Source organism: Elephas maximus, chromosome 4, assembly GCF_024166365.1.
Source record: "Elephas maximus indicus isolate mEleMax1 chromosome 4, mEleMax1 primary haplotype, whole genome shotgun sequence".
NCBI lineage: Eukaryota > Metazoa > Chordata > Mammalia > Proboscidea > Elephantidae > Elephas > Elephas maximus.
The window spans coordinates 173,433,068-173,451,512 of NC_064822.1; the positions used below are offsets into that span (position 1 = coordinate 173,433,068).

Below are 18,445 nucleotides of genomic sequence, written 5' to 3' on the forward strand. Positions count from 1 at the left end.
TCCAAAGAGCATTAAATATGGACAAGGAGCTTGGTCATCTACACACTGAAGGGACAAGTGACAACCTTTATTCGTGTGATAATGCTATTAATTTTCCTTTCCTTTCCCTCTGCAGATTCTTCTTTCTTTTCTGACTCCTGGGGGCAACCGGCTTCGCAACCAGATCTGTGAAGTTTTGGACACAGACCTCATCAGGCAGCAGGCTGAGCACAGTGCTGTTGACATCCGAGGCCTGGCCGATTATGTCATCAGCACGATGGGAAAGCTGTGTGCTCCCGTGAGAGACGACGATATCAGGGAGTTGAAGGCTGCCAGCAACATCGTGGAGGTGCTGAGGTTAGCACTTTCACTGCTTGGGCTCTCTTAGAGTTTCTTTGCATTCATTGAAATGGGAAGTATAGACGTTGGAGAATACAGAAAAATAACTGGTCTCCCAAAGGAGCCCATGACTCTAGAAGAAAGCCAAATAAGCAAGCAGTAAGTGAACCATTTACTGTGTACATAGTTTTCAAGCAGAACACGCTGACAAGTTTTAGTTGACTTGTGCTGGGCCCTGGGGATATAGTAATTAAAAAGACAGATAGAATCTCTGACCCTGGGAAGTTAACCAGTTTAATGGGAAGACAGACCTTGAACAACTAATTACAATTGTGATGAGCGCCGTGAAAGGGGTGTCGTTGGGCACCTTCAACTGTAATCTTTACAGGAGCAGTTGGCCAAGTCTTTCTCCAGTGGAGTGCTGGATAGGTTCGAACTGCCAACCTTTTAGTTATCAGCCAAGCGCTTAACTATTGCACTGCCAGGGCTCCTTGTGAAAGGAATAGTAGAGGGTATTAACAGAGCCTTCAGCAGAGTGACCTAATCTAGTCAAGAACCTGGGAAGTCTTGTTTATTAGTTAGGGTACTGGTAGCTGCTATGATACATAAAGCCTGAATTCTCGGTGACTTAACTAAAAACAGTTTTGTTTCTCACTCATGCCATGATCCAGTTCAGGAGTTCTTGGTCAGACAGCTTCCATATGACATTTATGGTCCCAGGCCCCTTCAGTCTTTGGCTCTTCCCTTGCTCTGGTCTTTGGTGTCCTCTCCATTCAGCTGGTGAATGGGAAAGAGACCATGGGGAGCACATACCTGGATATTTCATCACTTCAGCCCAGAAAAGACATATTCCATTGACTGAAACTGGTCATATGGTCTCACCTAGGTGGAAGGAGGCTGGGAAATGTAGTTGCTGTCTGGAAACACCTTTACCAGCCACAAGTCTTTGCTGGTCAGCTAGTCATCTGTGGTGCAGCTTCTCTGAAGAAGTGAGGTGTATGTTAAAATTACAAGAATGTAATCTGGTCATGTAGACAATAGCATCCTTGTGATTCCAGACGAAGGAGAAGGGTGCAGCACTTTTTGCCATTGGGAGGATTGTTCCCCTTTTTGTATGAATATGGCCAATTGAGAATTGAGTTTTATGTAATAGTTTTGGAAAAGTGGGAGAAGGAAACTGGTCTGTATGTAGTGAATAAGTTACTTTGTGACCTTGGGTAAGTCAATAACCTTTCCAATTCACACTTCCCCTGTCTATAAAATGGGCTTTACTGTACCCTTAGAATTGTACTCTGGCAGATTGTGATTCAGCAAATGCAGGATCCTTGCTTCAAGTTATCTTATTACCTATATATGATATAAAACCTGTGGTGTTCCTCTTATTCATTTACTGGGCACCTGCTGGGTGCCACTGTCCCTGCATTTTATGTTCATTGACTCTTCACAACATCCTTCCAAAGTTTATGTTGTTCTCTCCTTTCACAGATGAGGAATAGTGAGGTTCAGCAAGATTGAGTAACTTGTGCATGGCCCTAGAGCTGGTCAGTTGCAAACCTGGATTTGAGCACAGGGCTGCCCAACTCTAAAATGAGAATTTTTTTTTTTGTCTGCACCTCACTGGCCCATTCTTACCATTTTTTATTCCCTTGTAATGGAAAGCATATATTCTGTGTTCAGGAAAATATCAGGGGCTTTCAAATGAAAAATTTTTCTTGAATTATTCTTGTTTCCATGTTAAGACACATTGTTTATGCTTCTTAATGTCTTTCTATAAGTTTATGACTGAATGTAATGGATCAGATGGCTGTTTTATAGCTGCTAAAGTAAACACTCTTGAGATCTGTGGATGAATACATTGGGAATGCATGGGTATGATTTTCTGTGAAAAGTAATCTTGCCAAATGGCAATTGGAATTTCAAAACTGTTTTAAAGGATCTTTGTCTTTTCCTGGGTATAATGTATACAACAGTTAATGAATTTCAGCTTAATCACCTCTTTAACTATTTTAATTCTAAAATTTTTAGACAAATATTCCATGTCTTGGACCTCATGAGAATGGACATGGTCAATTTTACAATTAGAAGTCTTAGACCACACCTTCAACGCCAGCTAGTGGATTATGAGAGAACCAAATTCCAGGAAATTTTAGAAGAAACTCCAAGTAAGTACAAAATAACTGCATTTATATTAAAATTGGTTAAAATATAAAGTTTTTATTTTTGACATCTTAAGTAATGTCACTAAATAATTTTGACCTTTCTATTAATTTTTTTTACCTTCTAAAATTGACATCGCAAACCTTATAGCTGCTTACTATGCGCCAGGAACTGTAATAAGTACTATTTATATTTTCATTCATTCAAAAAACATTTATTGAGCATCTGCTGTGTGCCAGATACTGTTCAGGGACTGTGGATGCTGCAGTCAACAAAACAGAATAAAATTGTGGTTTCCATGGAGCTGACATTCTAGTAGGCACGACAAATAAACATATATTAAGTGCTGTGAGGAACAATAGGATAAAGGGACAGACAGTGATAGGGCAGGGGTGAGGAGCTGTGCTTTCTTTGATGGAGGACTGTGAACTCTCGAATAAGTAACATTTAAGCAGAGTTTTCAAAGAAATGAGGGAAGGGGCTTGCAAAGTTCTGGGGGAAGAACATTACAGCCAGAGATTGTGCTAAGTACAAAGGCCCTGAAGCAGAAACTTGCTTGAGATGTTTGAAGAACACAAGGCAGCTGTGTGACTGGAGTAGAGTAAGCAAGGGGTGAGTGGTAGGAGATGAGACCAAGAGGTGGGCAAAGGCAGGGCAGAAGAGCCTGGTTAGTAAATGAGAGGAATTTAGATTTCATTCTGAATGTGATGGGAAGTCATTGGAGAGTTCTGAAGAGGGAAACAAGATCTGATTTTTGTTTTTAAGGAATAGTCTGGATCCTGGGTAGAGAATAGATTGTATGGGACAAAGAGAGAAGCAAGGAGACCAATTAGGTGATACTGTGGTTGCTCAGGGAAGAAATGATGGTGACTTGGTCCAGGTAATAGTGGTAGAAGTAGTGAGAAGTGGTCAGATTCTGGATTTATTTTGAAGACAGGTAACAAGGTTTGCTAGCAGGTTGGATGAGAGGAGAAAGAGAAGAGTTGATGATGACTAGTATTTTAGGCCTGAGCAACTTGGGGAATGAAAAGTAGTGCCTTTTAGTGAGATAGGAGAGAGTAGGGGACCACAGTTTAGGGGATGGCATGGAATCAAGTGTTCAGCTTAGGTTATATGAACTTTGAGATCCTTGTTTGACATCAACATGGAGATGTCCAGTAGGCAGTTAGAGCAAAAAAACTGAGTTGAGGGGAATGATAGCAACTAGAGATATAAATTTTGGAGCCATCCATGTATTTATGGATATTGCAGAAGGAACTGTGGCATCAGGTGGCAGATATGACTAGATGACTTTTAAGGATCCTCTTACAACAAAAATTCTATGAGTTTAAGGGCTATATGTTTTAGCTCCAAAGGGCAAAGGACTAAGGGAAGTAGAACCCTATATAGAAAATGAATCTGAAAAGTCTAGAACCTGAATTTTAGTAACTATGCTCTGAACAACACTTACTGAGACTTAGTGATTGGTTTCATTCGCATTCCTCTGTGTATGTCTAAGTGTGTGTATACACACGTGTGTACATGTGTCCATGTCTTGAATCAAGATACCATGGAATCTTGAACAAATCCTTAATACGGGTTTGAATTACAATTTTGTTTATCTCAAATTATTTATTTCTCCTTCCAACCAAGGCTTAGTGACCTATCACATTGACTTGGATATTTCCAGAGATTTAAGAATAAAATAAATCCAGCTGTGCATATGTGTCATGATTGCCCAGCTCTAAATATGTTCCCAGAGAAATCAAGAGTCCAAGAAGTGGAGTGTATGCTAGCTGTTAATTATATCCTTGAGTCACCCTGCCAAAAGTCAGCCACTGTGCCCTCATGTCAAAATAAGAGCCTTACAGACTCACACAGAAGAACAGAAGTATTGTTGGATTTTTGTGTGCATATGATTTTTATAAAATAATTATTAGGAGATTAATATAGAGAAGTACTTGTGGTTTCTGATTTGGCTCCAGGGAAAGATTTTCTTTCGCCTAAGGAGAGATTTTTTATAATTGACTTATTTAAAATACACCCAGAAAGCCTTAGACAATGATTGGGTATATGTGCTAAGCATCAATCAGGTAACCACGTTAGATCTAACAACTAAATTGCCTATGGCAAGAGTAACAGATTACCCCTGGGGACCAGACCATAAGTAATTCTTCAGATATCCAGTCAGAAAAGGGTTTGTTTATTTAGATGATAATATCTAATTCTCTGAGAAAATATTCTCATGAACTTCATTTCATGTGATTCTTTCAGCAGTCCTATAGGACTTAAATATCTTTTTCAAAAATAAACCCAACTGCATTACGATTATGCCTCACACCTAAGGCATTTAGGAAATATTTAAGCAACATTTTAAAGGAGAGCAAGCGAATGCTGAGCAGTGAACTGCCCAGAGTCAGAGTCACATAGCTAATAAGTTGTGGAACTAGAACTGGAAGCCAGATCTCCCAAATCCAAGTCCAGGTCAGCTGGGTTATATGGCAGGAGACAGAAACTAACTCTGGCTGAGTTAGCATAACAGGAAGTGATTGGAAGGTTGGAGGTGGTTCACAGAGTGGAAGGAAAACCTAATACATTTGATTCTTAGCAAGGCCAGAAACCAGGAGAATGTCAGGAATCTAAGTGGAAAAAACCAAGGGAGAGCTCATAGGCTCCATTGTCAGGATTGTTAATTTGTACTTTAAACATGTGCCATCATTGGATGCCCTGGTCACCATGGAGAGTCCTAGAAAAGAGTCCTATGGTCATATGACTCAGCAAGGCCAAACCCTGTTCAGGGTAGTTTGTGTCATTGTTAGGTGCCGTCTAGTTGGCTCCAATGTACATAGGGACCCTATGTACAACAGAATGAAACAGAATGAGGATGGACTGTGCCATCCTCACAGTCATTGTTATGCCTGAGCCCATTGTTACAGCCGCCATGTCAGTCTGTCTCGTTGAGGGTCTTCCTCTTTTTTGCTGACCCTCTCCTTTACCAACATGATGAAACTCTTCAGGGATTAGTCCCTCCTGATAACATATCCAAAGTTCATGAGGGGTGGTAGGGTTTCTTAGTTGATATTCACAAAAGAAAACATGGAATGAGGGAGAAATAGTTTCTCAAAATCAGTACCAAAGAATTGGGATGAGGTGTTACTAGGCAAAAACAAATATCAGAGATGAGGGAGCTACATTCTTCTAACTGAAAATCGAGGCACTTGGTCTGTATTGGAAACCCTGGGGGTGTAGTGGCTAAGAGCTACGTCTGCTAACCAGAAGGCTGGCCGTTTGAGTCCACCAGGCACTCCTTGGAAACTCTGGGGTAGTTCTACCCTGTAGGGTTGCTATGCATTGGAATTGACTCAAAAGCAATGGGTTTTTTTTTTTTTTGGTCTATATTAAAAGCCCCTGGATGGTGCAGATGGTTAAGTACTTAGCTGCTAACTGAGAGACTGGAGGTTTGAGTTCACCCAGAGGCTCTTAGGAAGAAAGGCCTTTCCATCTACTTCTAAAAAATCAGCCATTGAAAACTCTATGGAACACACTTGTGCTCTGGCACACATGGCTGTGAGTCAGAGTCGGCTCCACATAACTGGTTACTGGTTTGGGTCTGTATTGGGGTGCTTTTAGTATTCATTTTCCAGAATATTGAAAATTTTTTCTTTTGTAGTCTGTACTTTTGTGACCTGCCTACAAAATCTTTGCACACCCCAAAGTCATAAAGATTTTTTTTTCTGTTTTCTTCTAGAAGTTTTATAATTTTAGTTATTACATTTAGTCTATGATCCACTTCAAGGTAATTTTTATGTATGGTGTGAGATAGGGGTCGAGATTCCTATTTTTCCATATGTACGTCCAGAATGATTTGTTGGAAAAGCGTATGTTGTCTCTGTTGAATTTGCGACCTTGGTGAAAATTAATTTACTGATTGTTTTGGGTCTATTTCTGTACTCATTCTTTTTTAAGTTTTTCTTTATTAAGATATAATTCACATACCATAAAATTCATGATAACTTGTACAAGTCAGTGGTTGTGCAACTGTCACCAACATCTAATTCAAGAATATTTTCATCACCCCAAAAAGAAACCAATACCTATTAGCAGTCATTCCCTATTCCCATTTTCCCCCATCCCTTGCTAACTACTAACCCATTTCTGTATCTACGGATTTGCCTCTTCTAAATATCCCAAATAAGTGGAATCATACAATATGTGGCCTTTTTCTGTCTGGTTTTCAAGGTTTATGCATATTGTAGCATGCATATATCAGTATTTCATTCCTTTTACAGTATGATCTGTATGTCTGTCTACCCTTAGCTAGTACCACACTCTCTTGGTTCTGAAGCTAACTAAATCTTAAATTTAGTCCTCTAACTTTGTTCTTCTTTCTCAAAATTGTTTTGCCTATTTTAGGTCCTTTGAATTTTTATTTAGATTTTAAAATTAGCTTATACGTTTCTATAAAAAAGCTTGCTGGGATTTTCTTTGGGATTATGTCAAAACCAAACCAAAAAGTCAGCAGTTCAAATCCACCAGGCACTCTTTGGAAACCCTACAGGGCAATTCTACTCTGTCTGATAGGGTCACTGTGAGTTAAAATCGACTCGACGGCAATGGGTTTATTTTTTACAGGATGGTACTTTGTAAAATATTTATATTCTAGTATATGGTGGTGCAGTGGTTAAGAGCTACAGCTACTAACCAAAAGGTTGGCAGTTCAAATCCACTAACCGCTCCTTGGAAACCCAATGGGACAGTTCTATTCTGTCCTGTAGGGCCACTGTAAGTTGGAATCAACTCAACGGCAACAGGTATATAGATATATAATTAATTTTTGACTATTGGCCTTATATCCTGCAACATTGCTAAATTCACTTAATAATTGTAGTAGCTTTTTGGAGGATTCCTTAGGATTCTCTATCTATATGACTGTATTGGCTGTAAGTAAAGACAGTTTTCTCTCTTTCTGATCTGTATGTTTTTATTTCTTCTTCTTGCCTTATGGCACTGGCTAGGACCTACAGTACAACCATTACTCCCGTGAGGCTTGGCCCAACCCCTTAATACTTGCTTTAGTTCTCTAAACCCAAACCTTGGCAGTCCTTAGTGGCCCAGCTAAAATTCCTATTCCTCTGGAAAGCATTTTCTAATTATATGAACCCATCCTGATCCCTCCCTTCTGGAAAAAAACCCTTTGAAATTTTGAGTTGCAGTTATTTTTCTTATACAGCTGAACTGCCATTCTGCTTTGGAAATTAACTAAATGTTTTTCCAGTGGTACCTGTCACATAGTAGGTGTTCAAGAAGTCTCTCTTCTCTATAACTGGCTCCTGGTAGGGGATACAGAGTAGAAATCTCTGCTGTGACTGAGCGGCAGAGGATTAAGCATCTTCAGTTTAATTTATCATACTAGAAGGAAAACAATGGGCTTGGGGACTGACTCAAATAGTCACTTTCAGACGGGCATTGATTTGGTCCTGTATACATGTAGCTCTCTCTCCTTCCCATTGTCATCCGTAAAAAATGTACACAATGCATGCAAATCAAATTTAAAAATCAGGGTGTTTTTCACAAACTGTTGCAGAAAGTAGAGGAGGAACACTTCCCAACTCATTTTATGAGGCCAACTTTGCCTTGATATTAAAACCAGCAAAGGTATTAAGAGACAAGAAAATTACAGGATGTTATCTTTCAGGAATGTAGATACAAAAAGTTTTAACAAAGTATTAGCAAAACAATAAGATAATACACCATGACCAAGCGGAGTTTATCCTAGGATTGCAAGATTGGTTTAGTATTTGAAAGAAATCAATCAATGTAATTTAGCACATTAACAATAATGGAGAAAAACCATATGGTCATTTCAGTTGATCACTTCAGTGGATGGAAAAGAACCATTTGGTCAAATTTTACTTGAGAAAAGTTCTCATCAAACTAGAAATAGAAGGAAACTTCCTTAATTCCATAAAGGACATCTTTGAGAAGCCTACAGCTGACATCATATACAATGGTCAAACATTGAATATTCTCCCCCTAAAATTGGGAGAAATGCAAGGATGCCCTTTCTCATAACTTCTACCCTGTGTCCCCTGCCAGATTTCTCCTGCCAGATATAGAAAGCAAAGACTTTTGAGCAACTTCTACGTGACATTGGAAAAGTATTTGGTTAATTTCCAAGGCAAAATAATTAGCAAGAACAAAGCCACACATTCACACACCTATCAAGTTGTGCTATGAGCTAAAAACCAAGTCAGGAGAAAGAGAAATAAAGAATAAAGGTCATAGTTTGGGCTCCCAGCAGTCTCACAAGTGAGATAAAAATAAGATGAAGGTACATGAAATGTTTAAGGACAATTAAAAAAAAAAAAAAAAAAGAGAGAGAGAAAAGCAGAATTTTGGGTCAGCAGTTTGGAAGGAATCACCTCCAGATCAGAAGTTCAAAGGTGTTCTGAGAAGGGAAGGATCAAGATGGGTCCCTAAAATCAAGAAGTGCTTCCCAGAGGAAGAGGGATTTGGCCTGGGCCACTAAGACTGGCAGGATTTGGATTTAGAGAGCCAGAGGTAGTTTCGGGGGCATTGGGTGACCCACCCCACTGCCATCGTGTCAATTCCAACTCATAGCGACTCTATAGGACAGAGCAGAACTATCCCATAGAGTTTCCAAGGAGCGCCTGGTGGATTCAAACTGCCAACCTCTTGGTTAGCAGCCACAGCACTTAACCACTACGCCACCAGAGCCTCACTAATAGGAAATCAGGAGTATGCATTGGTGGGAAGGGAAGTGGGGGGCAGCACTCTTGGCCTCCACTGCTCCTGGGAAATTCTTAGGTAAATGCATCTCTTATTCTATAATGCCATGGCTTGTTCTTTTGTTTCCTTCCCCTACCATACTAGGAGCTTCTTGAGTTCAGGGACCTTGTTTATTCAACTGTGAATCCCTAGCACTTGATAGGGATTATTAGTTATTGTTGTTATAGTTGAATAAATAAGCAAATGAACAGGCTCTTGTTAACTACCTGTTGCCATCGAGTCGATTCCGACTCATAGCGACCCTATAGGACAGAATAGAACTGCCCTACACGGTTCCCAAGGAGCTCCTGGTGGATTTGAACTGCTGACCTTTTGGTTAGCAGCCAAAGCTCTTAACTACTACCCCACCAGGATTTCATCTTATTGACTAGCTACATGAAAAACCTAGGTGACAAGAGCCTCTTAGGGTTGACCTTGCCTTTGGAGCCCCCTAGAGCAGTCAGTGTGCTAGCTTGTGGGAGTGAAATCTCTGAAGATCCCTTTAAAGAAAAGCTCTATACTCTTGCTCTTTCTACTTTACCAAAACCAAACCAAATTCGTTGCTGTCAAGTCAATTCCAACTCATAGCGAGTAGAACTGTCCCACAGGGTTTCCAAGGAGATTGGAACTGCTGACCTGTTGGTTAGCAGCTGTAGCTCTTAACCACTGTGCCACCAGGGCCCCTTCTACTTTACCAGCAGTACTCAATTCTGACTACGTATTGAAATCACCTGGGGTGTTTAAACACAGATGCCGGAGCCCCGCCTCCAACTGATTAAATAGAACCTCCAGGAGCAGTGCCCGGGATCATTTATTTTTTTCTTTTTAAAGCTCCCCAGGTGATTCTAAAATCAGCCAGGCTTGAGAACCACTGTGCCACACAGTTACTTTTGTTTGAGATAACCAAATGGGCGCTTAAATGTGTCAGCTGTAAATGATTAAGCTTGCAGTATAAATGCTTATTACTGCCACATTGTAATTATATCCATGATGATTTCTTCTCTCTCTCTGTTGGATGTCTTTTAAATAAAAGACTGCACGTCTTCTACATCTTTATAAACAGAGCTTGCGAACTAAGAACATTTGCCAACCAAGGAAAACCAGAGTGGTGAAATTCCCGGGGTGGTGTCGCTGTAGTGGCAGACAGCTACTCACAAATCACCGCATTCAAGTGCTGGGGCTGGGGAAGAATTTCAGTGTTACTAGGCCTTTTTTCTCTCTCTGGCTCTTTTTTTTAAAAATCTGCAGTCTACATTTCTTGGCAATTGCCACCTTATAAATTCTGCCAAATACATAATTTTATAAGAAATGCGATATATAAAGAAATTTGTTTCTAGTTGGAAATCATAGAACTTAGTCTGAAGTAAAATTTTACTTTTTTGGCCTAAGGCAGACAACCCTAGTGAAGAAATCTTGCCTCCAAACTTTAATCCTCTGGCATGAACTTTAGTATGTCAGATTTCATTTGGTTTGTGATGTAAGAGACATGTTATTCAAGGGTGGAGGAAATACCTGTGAACAAAAGTAAATAAATATTGTCTTAGTCAGTGGTTCTCAAATGGGGGTGATTGTGCCACCTGGGGGACATTTGGTGATGGTTAGAGACATTTTTGGCTGTCCCAAAGGGTGGGAGGGAATGGGGAAGTGACAAAATTATGGTGATCATTAGTTACCAGGGGCTAGGGTTTGGGTGAGGGTATGACTATTAAGGGTTAACAAAAGGAAGGTGTTTTTCTTTTGTTTTCTATACTGATGAAATAGTTCCATATCCTGATTATGATGAAGATTACCTGAATTACACCAAAAAAAAGAATGTATATAAAAACTAATGAAATCTGAGTAAAGCCTGTACCTGAGTTAATGGTGTTACACCAATGTCAGTTTCCTGGTTTTGACAATGTACTATGTTTATGTAAGGTATTATTGGGGGAAGCTGGGTGAAGGGTACATGGGAACTCCGTGCTGTTTTTACAACTTCTTGTGAAGCTTAAAGGAGCCCTGGTGGCACAGCGGTTAAAGCACGCAGTTGCTCACCAAAAGGTTGGCTGTTCCAACCCACCAGCCACTGCATGGGAAAGAGACGGGGCAGTCTGCTTCCATAAAGATTTACAGCCTTGGAAACCTTATGGGGCAGTTCTACTCTCTTCTACAGGGTTGCTATGAGTCGGGCTCAACTCAACAGCAATGGGTTTGGGTTGTGAATCTTAAGTATTTCAAAAAACAAAAAGTTATAAAAATTTTAGCCCTTAAGGAAAAAAAAAAAACTATGACATATCACTTCCTGATTATTTCATTACTGTCTGTGGTCGTGAGGTTCTTTGTATCTATATGACAGAAGCAATGAGTTGCTGTGTGCTATTGTGTGTTTCTTCCAATTCTGCATTCAGTAACTCTTCTCCCACTTGCCCATTTTACAAATGAGGAAATCAAAAGCTCAGGAGAGACATGGAGGCTAGAAGACATAGATCTGGGAGCCTTCTGAGTGTGTGAATGAAATGCACCCCATGGCAGTGAGTAAGATTGTCCAGTGAATTTGAAGAGTAACAAACCAAGGCAGACTGGGCAGAGCCCTGGCCAACATTAACATTTAAGGACCAGGCAGAGGGAGAGGAACCCGGGTATAAGATGTAAGGATAACCAGCGGAAACTAGGAGAAAGTAGAGTCACAGAAACCAAAAGAAGGATTTCAAGAGGGACAAACTCAGAGAGTCAGGTATTACAGAGATGTTCAAAAAATAGAATGACTTAGATGTATTTGTTGGATTTGACAATTTAGATTGGTAGTGGCTTTAGGAAGTTGGCAGAGGCGGGTATTTATTTCAAGACCCCTTTAGCCTGTGTTCTATAACTTGGTAGATGGCACAGCCATTCATTTAACTGTCCAGGTTAGAAACCTGGGAGTCATCCTAGAATCCTTTCTTCTTCCCTGCATCCAGGTGGTCACCGAGACCTGTGGATGCTTTGCCTAAGTATTTCTAACTTCAGTCCCTCTCCCCTCTGCCACTTCCATTACCTTCGTTCATTGACTGTCTTGTCTGGACTACTGTGGTAACTCTCTTCCCACTACTCCAGCCTTCCTTTCAGAGTGATTTTTTTTCGAACATTTATTTATCTGATCATCTCACTTCCATGCTGGAAAAAACAGTTATTCAAAGGTTCCCCATTCCCATAGCTGGTGTTCGTAACCTGGGATCCATGAATCTGGTGAGATAGAATGAAATTTGTCTGTGGGCATGTGCATGGGAGCGTGCACGTACATCTTGGGAAAGGCATAGTTCAAATCACACACTCAGAGAGGTCCAGGACTAAAAAATGTTCAATAATCAATGCCTGTAGTCTAAATACCTTCTCTGCCCAAAACACAAAGCCTTTTGTGAAATAGCACCTGTCTACCCACCCAGTGCCATCTGCTATGACCCTCTTTCCCCTAGTTCTTTACAGACAAGCAAGACAGATCTGCTTGTAGCATCTCTTCCTTTCCCAGGTCTTTGTAGGGGCTAGTCTCCTGTCCTGGAATGCCAGCCCTTTCCCCAGCTCCATTTCACCTTCAGCCGCCACTGAAAGAGCCCTTCCTCTTAGACTCTTTCCCAGACCGACTCTGCTCCCTCCACCCGCACTGTGCCTTCTTGAATTCAGTATATTCTGTTATAATTGTTAGTTTGTCTCCCCATCCAGAGTATAAACTCCTTGAAGGGCATGGCTGTGTCTTTTAGTTCATGTCTGCCCAGCACCTACCATAGCATCTGTCATGTAGAGTGAACAAACGTAAGGATCGGTCAGGACAAATACGTGGACTTTTCCCTTTCAGGTGCTCTTGATCAAACTACGGAGTGGATAAAAGAATCTGTAAATGAAGAATTACTTTCTCTTTCTGAAGCCACTTTAACTCCTGGGGCCGAAGGTAGCTCCAAGCCAAGCCTGAGCCCCACATTGGTGCTAAATAACAGCTACTTGAAACTGTTACAGTGGAATTACCAGAAAAAAGAATTACCAGAGGTAAGTAATTTTTTTTTTCTTCCAAGTTTTCCAATATTTTAGTTCTTAAATTCTAACCAGGAGTCAGCAGGTTTGTCTGCGTTGAATGTGTTTTAATGACTTCACTGAAATCAGATAAAAATGGGAGTTTGGGCTTTAACATTTTATCTTACATTTTCATGGTATTGAGCTTTCTTTTCTAATTTCACATTTTAAATAAAATGCCAGACACTCATGACAGATGGAGCACGTCTTCAGGAACTGACAGAAAAGCTGAATCAACTGAAAATTATTGCCTGCTTGTCCTTAATTACCAACAACATGGTGGGTGCTATTACAGAAGGTCTACCTGAGCTTGCGAACAGATTGAAAAGGGTTTCAGCTGTTCTACTTGAAGGCATGAACAAAGAGTGAGTTCCAAATGGTTGTGTCTGCTCCCCCTTTTGTTAAGGCCCTGCGTGTGTTGCAGAGAATGTGAATAACCCTGGACTTCTGGGTGTGATATTCAGGACTGTACTTTAGCTTATCTTATACCTTCTTTTTCTAGAATTTCTTTTAATATCTCTGAAGGCTTAGATGTCCTTTCGTAGGAAGGGAGAGTTCTTTTCCATGACAAGTGCCAGGGCGAGTGTAGTATTTCCACTTACGATGGATGTGAGCAAGGGCTCTCCTTTGACAGTGCTTCAAAACCAAACCAAACTAAACCAAAAAATCCGCCTAGCTCAGTGTTTAGAATGCCCTATCCAAGAAAGCTGTCCAGATTAAATTGCTCCGACTCCATCATTTTTCTGCAATGAAATGCTTTCTTCACTGACTTCACAGAGCCTGTCTACCGTGAAGTCTTTAGAAGTGGTGACATTTCTGTCCTTCAGAGATGCTATACAAATCCAGTGAAGCTTTTGTTTTTGCTAAATTGGTTTCCCAGTATTTCACCCGAATCAGCAATTAAAAGCGGGGGCAAGCTAAGGTGATACCTGTGCTGAATAAAAAGTCAGGAGGTAAAAATTTTGCCACCAATAATATACCCTTGGATTGTAGGTCCAGCGTGGATTTATAAAAAATTCCAGTGAAAGCAGAACACCAAGGTTTTATTATTGCTGCTAATGATGATAGTGATAAAGTTTTTTTTCTCTTTTCTTCTCCTTAAGATTTTCTGAGCACCTAACAACCTGCTAAGAGCTTATATAGTCATATAACTAATACTAAGTGGTAGAGCCAGGATTTGAACCCAGGTCTGTGTGATGTGATGCTACAGCTCAAGTTCCCACTCACTTCATTGCACGGACTCCTATCATTGAGCCCTCCTCTCATCCTTTAATTCCCATTTTATGTAGAGTTATCTTAAAGACCCTTTCTGGATACTAAATAACAATTTTCACTCAATCATTCCCCAATAGTGTGGACCCAACAAATACCTTTTGTAATTACCCCTTTTTCCTACTTATTAAATAACCAACCACTAATTACATTTTGGAGCTCTGATGGTACAGTGGTTAAGAGCTCGGCTGCTAACTAAAAGGTTGGCAGTTTTAATCAACCAGCGCCTCCTGGAAACCCTGTGGGGCAGCTCTACTCTGTCCTACAGGATTGCTATGAGCCGGAATCAACTTGATGGCAATGTGTTTGGTTTTTTAATTGCTTTTTACTATTTTCTGGACTCTGAATATTTGAGATTATTCATCAGTTACTTGAAAGTAATAATGGGAATGACTTCTTGTCTTTGATCGTGATTAATGAAGAACTCTAGTAATTTGTCTGGATGCTACTGACTCCTGAACATCTTCCTTTCTTGTTTTTGATTAGTATTATAGATTTACTGCTCAAGCATGAAGAAATGAATTGATTCTGCCTCAGTTTTCAAGCACATTAAAAAAAAAAAAAATCTGTGTACATACACTCAGGCCAAGGGATTTATTTTAAAAAGTAAACAGATAACTAGGGTTGCAAACTCATTTTTCAAGCCTGTGTTTTTCTATTTAAACACTACTTACACAATTGAGGAAACCCTGGTGCCATGGTGGTCAAGAATTTGGCTGCTAACCAAAAGGTCAGCAGTTCTAATCTACCAGGCTCTCCTTTTAAACTCTATGGAGCAGTTCTACTCTGCCCTATAGTGTCGCTATTAGTCGGAATCAACTCGAAGGCAATGGGTTTAATTTGGTTTACACAATTGAGTATTTGAGCATTTAAAAATCTTCCACATATGAGGGACAGTGTTTGGGAGGAGTTATATTTTTCTAAGTTCATTCTAGTAGAGATAATTATTGTCTGTATAAGAGAAAATTGGTAGACATTCGACATAAGTTGGTATATTAATACAAACAAACAAAACCCTGAAGAACAATAACTGTCCCTGACTGGATTTTGTTTTATGTTTGTAGAACATTTAACTTGAAGGAGGTTCTGAATTCTATTGGTGTTCAGACCTGTGTCGAGGTTAACAAGACCCTGGAGGAGAGAGGTTTATCCACTTTAAATGCTGAGGTTCAAGCTAATCTTGTAGGTCAATTTTCAAGTATCGAAGAGGAAGCCAATCCTATCTGGTCCTTGATTGGTGAGTCCTTACGTTTTTATTGGTTTCTGCTTCAATTCCAATTTGCATTAACTTGCTTGTTTTGGCTGATGTTAAATGTCAGTCTAATTTTAGTCTTAAGCATATTACCTGCTTCCTTTGGAGGATAAATACTGAAAATTAGAAGAGAGTATTAAAAATTTCAAAGGCCTGGGACTCTGCTTCTTTGTGTATTTGTGGTAGAGTCGAGGAATGTTTCAGGGCTTTCTATCTTAGTATCCAGCTAACAGATTTTATGAAGAAGATCACATAATGCTGCCAATAATGTTAAAATCCTAGATCAACAGTAGATCAATGAAACAGTGCAAGCCAGTTGCCAGTATATTCACAGAAAGTAGATATTGTTATGCTGTGAACACGCCTAAAGGAGCTGAGGCCCCTTTCTTGGTCATGCTTAAAGAGACAAAGAATAAGACGGCTGTGGAACCAGGAGACCTACTGGGTGGGCTGATTTTTACTATTTGCTAGGGAAGTGAGTGTTAAATTTTGTTGATGAGTTGAGAAAATGGAGAATGTTTCAGGACTTTTTCTGTTGCAAAGAAACTAAACTTCTAAACTACCTTAAGCAAAAAGAGAATGTATTGCCTCACATAACTGAAGAGACCGTGGTTCTGGCTGGTGGCTGGTGCAGCTTAATCTGAGACCAGACTGTGTTGCCAGCATGAGTTTCCTCCCCTCCATCTTTCAGCACAGCCTTCCTATGGGGTGGCTTCCTTCAAGAAAGACTTACCCCATGCTACTAAGATGGCTTCAGCTCCAGCTTGCATCCTCTCACGCTTTAGTCAAGCGAGAAACAAGGAGTCTGCTTCCCTGTTAGCTCCAACAACCACCCCAGAATTGAGTCCCATTTGCTCCAACTGGCCTAGCCAGCGGTGGATTAACCAGCAAAGTATGCATGGGCTTGTGTTTACTTACTGATCTGTAGTGAGCAATTGCACATGGGCTTCACCTCCCATGTGAAATTGTTTACTAAAGATTAATAAGCAAACACAAGGGAGCCTGTATGTACCTCGCTGGGTCTAAGGACCGCTGGTGGCGCAGTGGTTAAAGCAATAGACTGCTAACTGAAAGGCAGGCAGTTTGAAACCACCGGCCACTCTGTGGGAGGAGGACGTGGCAGTCTGCTTCCTTAGAGATTTACAGTCTCGGAAATCCTGTGGGGTCGCTATGAGTCAGAATTGACTTGACAGCAGTGGGTTTGGTTTGGGTTGGGTGGGTCCCTGAGTCTAGCTTTAGAATATGCTCCATTCTTGAATCAGTCAAGGTGGCCAGTGGGTAAGGAACTTAAGCCTGAGACATGTGTTTAATTCCTGAGCCAGGGCAGAGTCAGCTTTACCTGTAAACACCTGGTCTGAGAGTAGAGAAGAGATGGTTTTCCCCAAACAAAATCCAGGTACTGAGACCATAAGAAGGGGAAGAGGATAATTTGTGGCAAAGAGTAAGTGTCTACTACAGAGGGTGAGGAATAGACCAGAGAGAGGAAGAGTGTAGAATTAGAATGCAGGTAGTCCTCGACTTATGACAGGGCCGTCTTCCAATGACTCTTTCGTAAGTTGGTTCTGAAGTTAAGTTGAATACCTCATTTTTTTTTTTTTTTTTTTTTTAGTTTTCATTATTATTGCCTTATCAGCATCTTTATAAATCAATCTTTATTTGTCTGTGGGGGTTGGAAACATTACATCTGAGAATGATAACATCAGCAAATTACGTGCTGCGATGTTGTATGGAATACAGATTACTTATGATAAGATATTAAAAAAAAAAGTTATAAGTGTGATTCGTCATAACTTGAATACATTGTAAGTCAGGGGCTGCCTGTATACTAATATCCCAAGACTAATCTACAAGTTTTCGAAGTACAACATTGACTACCCTGAAAATGCAAAAATATATATATATATGTACATTTTATTATTTTATAATTTACTTGGGGCTCTCAAATGGTTTCTCTCATCTTTACCCCTGGGGACTTGGAACGCTGGGGGATCTAGGCTGCCCAGGCTACTTGAGTAGCTCAAGACCTCAATCCCACCCCCAGAAGAGAGCAGTGCCAGCTTACAGCACTGTGGGCTGCAGGAGTGGCTGCTGCTGAGAGGTGACAGGTGATGACAGTAACAAACACACCATAGCCACAGCCACCAGTGACGGAGCCCTTACCTGTATAAACTTTATATGTGGACACACACCTGTCCTCACAGCAGGTAGTCTCCAACAGAACAGCCACATGCCCAGTTAATACCTGGGAGATCATGCTGCTAAGAGGAAGAGGGGTAGACTCTCTAGTAGTCTCTGCCACATACCGCTGTGTCCTCACATGTGTGCAGGCTTCATGAGGATGGGTGCATGTGCGTCCGCTGCTATATCCATCTACCATGCTGGGCCCAGAGATGACCTTGAATAAGTATTTATGCTATAGATGAATCCCATTTTACAGGAGAGGCATCTAAAAGTTAGAAAGTTTAAGTAACTCTTGCCCAAAATCACATAGCTAGCTGGCAGCAGACTTGGGATTCCTACCTAGCCTGTCTGACTCCAGAGCTCTTATTCTTAACTGCTCTGCTTGGCACTGGAGTCAGAGCTGGGGCCCTGCTGCTTGTTGACAGGGCAGCCAGAGCGTCAGCATGTACTCTGTGCCCTTGCTTTAGATAAGGGGAG

General features: G+C 40.6%; 1 protein-coding gene across 7 annotated transcripts in view; it reads left to right on the forward strand.

The window, feature by feature from the left end:
• The window catches only part of TCP11L2 (t-complex 11 like 2), a 42,834-nt gene that overhangs the window by 18,168 nt on the left and 6,221 nt on the right, over positions 1 to 18,445 (forward strand). For all 7 annotated transcript variants that reach the window (XM_049884258.1, XM_049884254.1, XM_049884255.1 and 4 more), the window contains 5 exons: positions 116 to 336; positions 2,344 to 2,480; positions 13,052 to 13,239; positions 13,447 to 13,628; positions 15,600 to 15,772. In XM_049884258.1, coding sequence (XP_049740215.1) covers positions 116 to 336; positions 2,344 to 2,480; positions 13,052 to 13,239; positions 13,447 to 13,628; positions 15,600 to 15,772 — 901 coding nt within the window. The remainder of the gene's footprint in view (positions 1 to 115; positions 337 to 2,343; positions 2,481 to 13,051; positions 13,240 to 13,446; positions 13,629 to 15,599; positions 15,773 to 18,445) is intronic.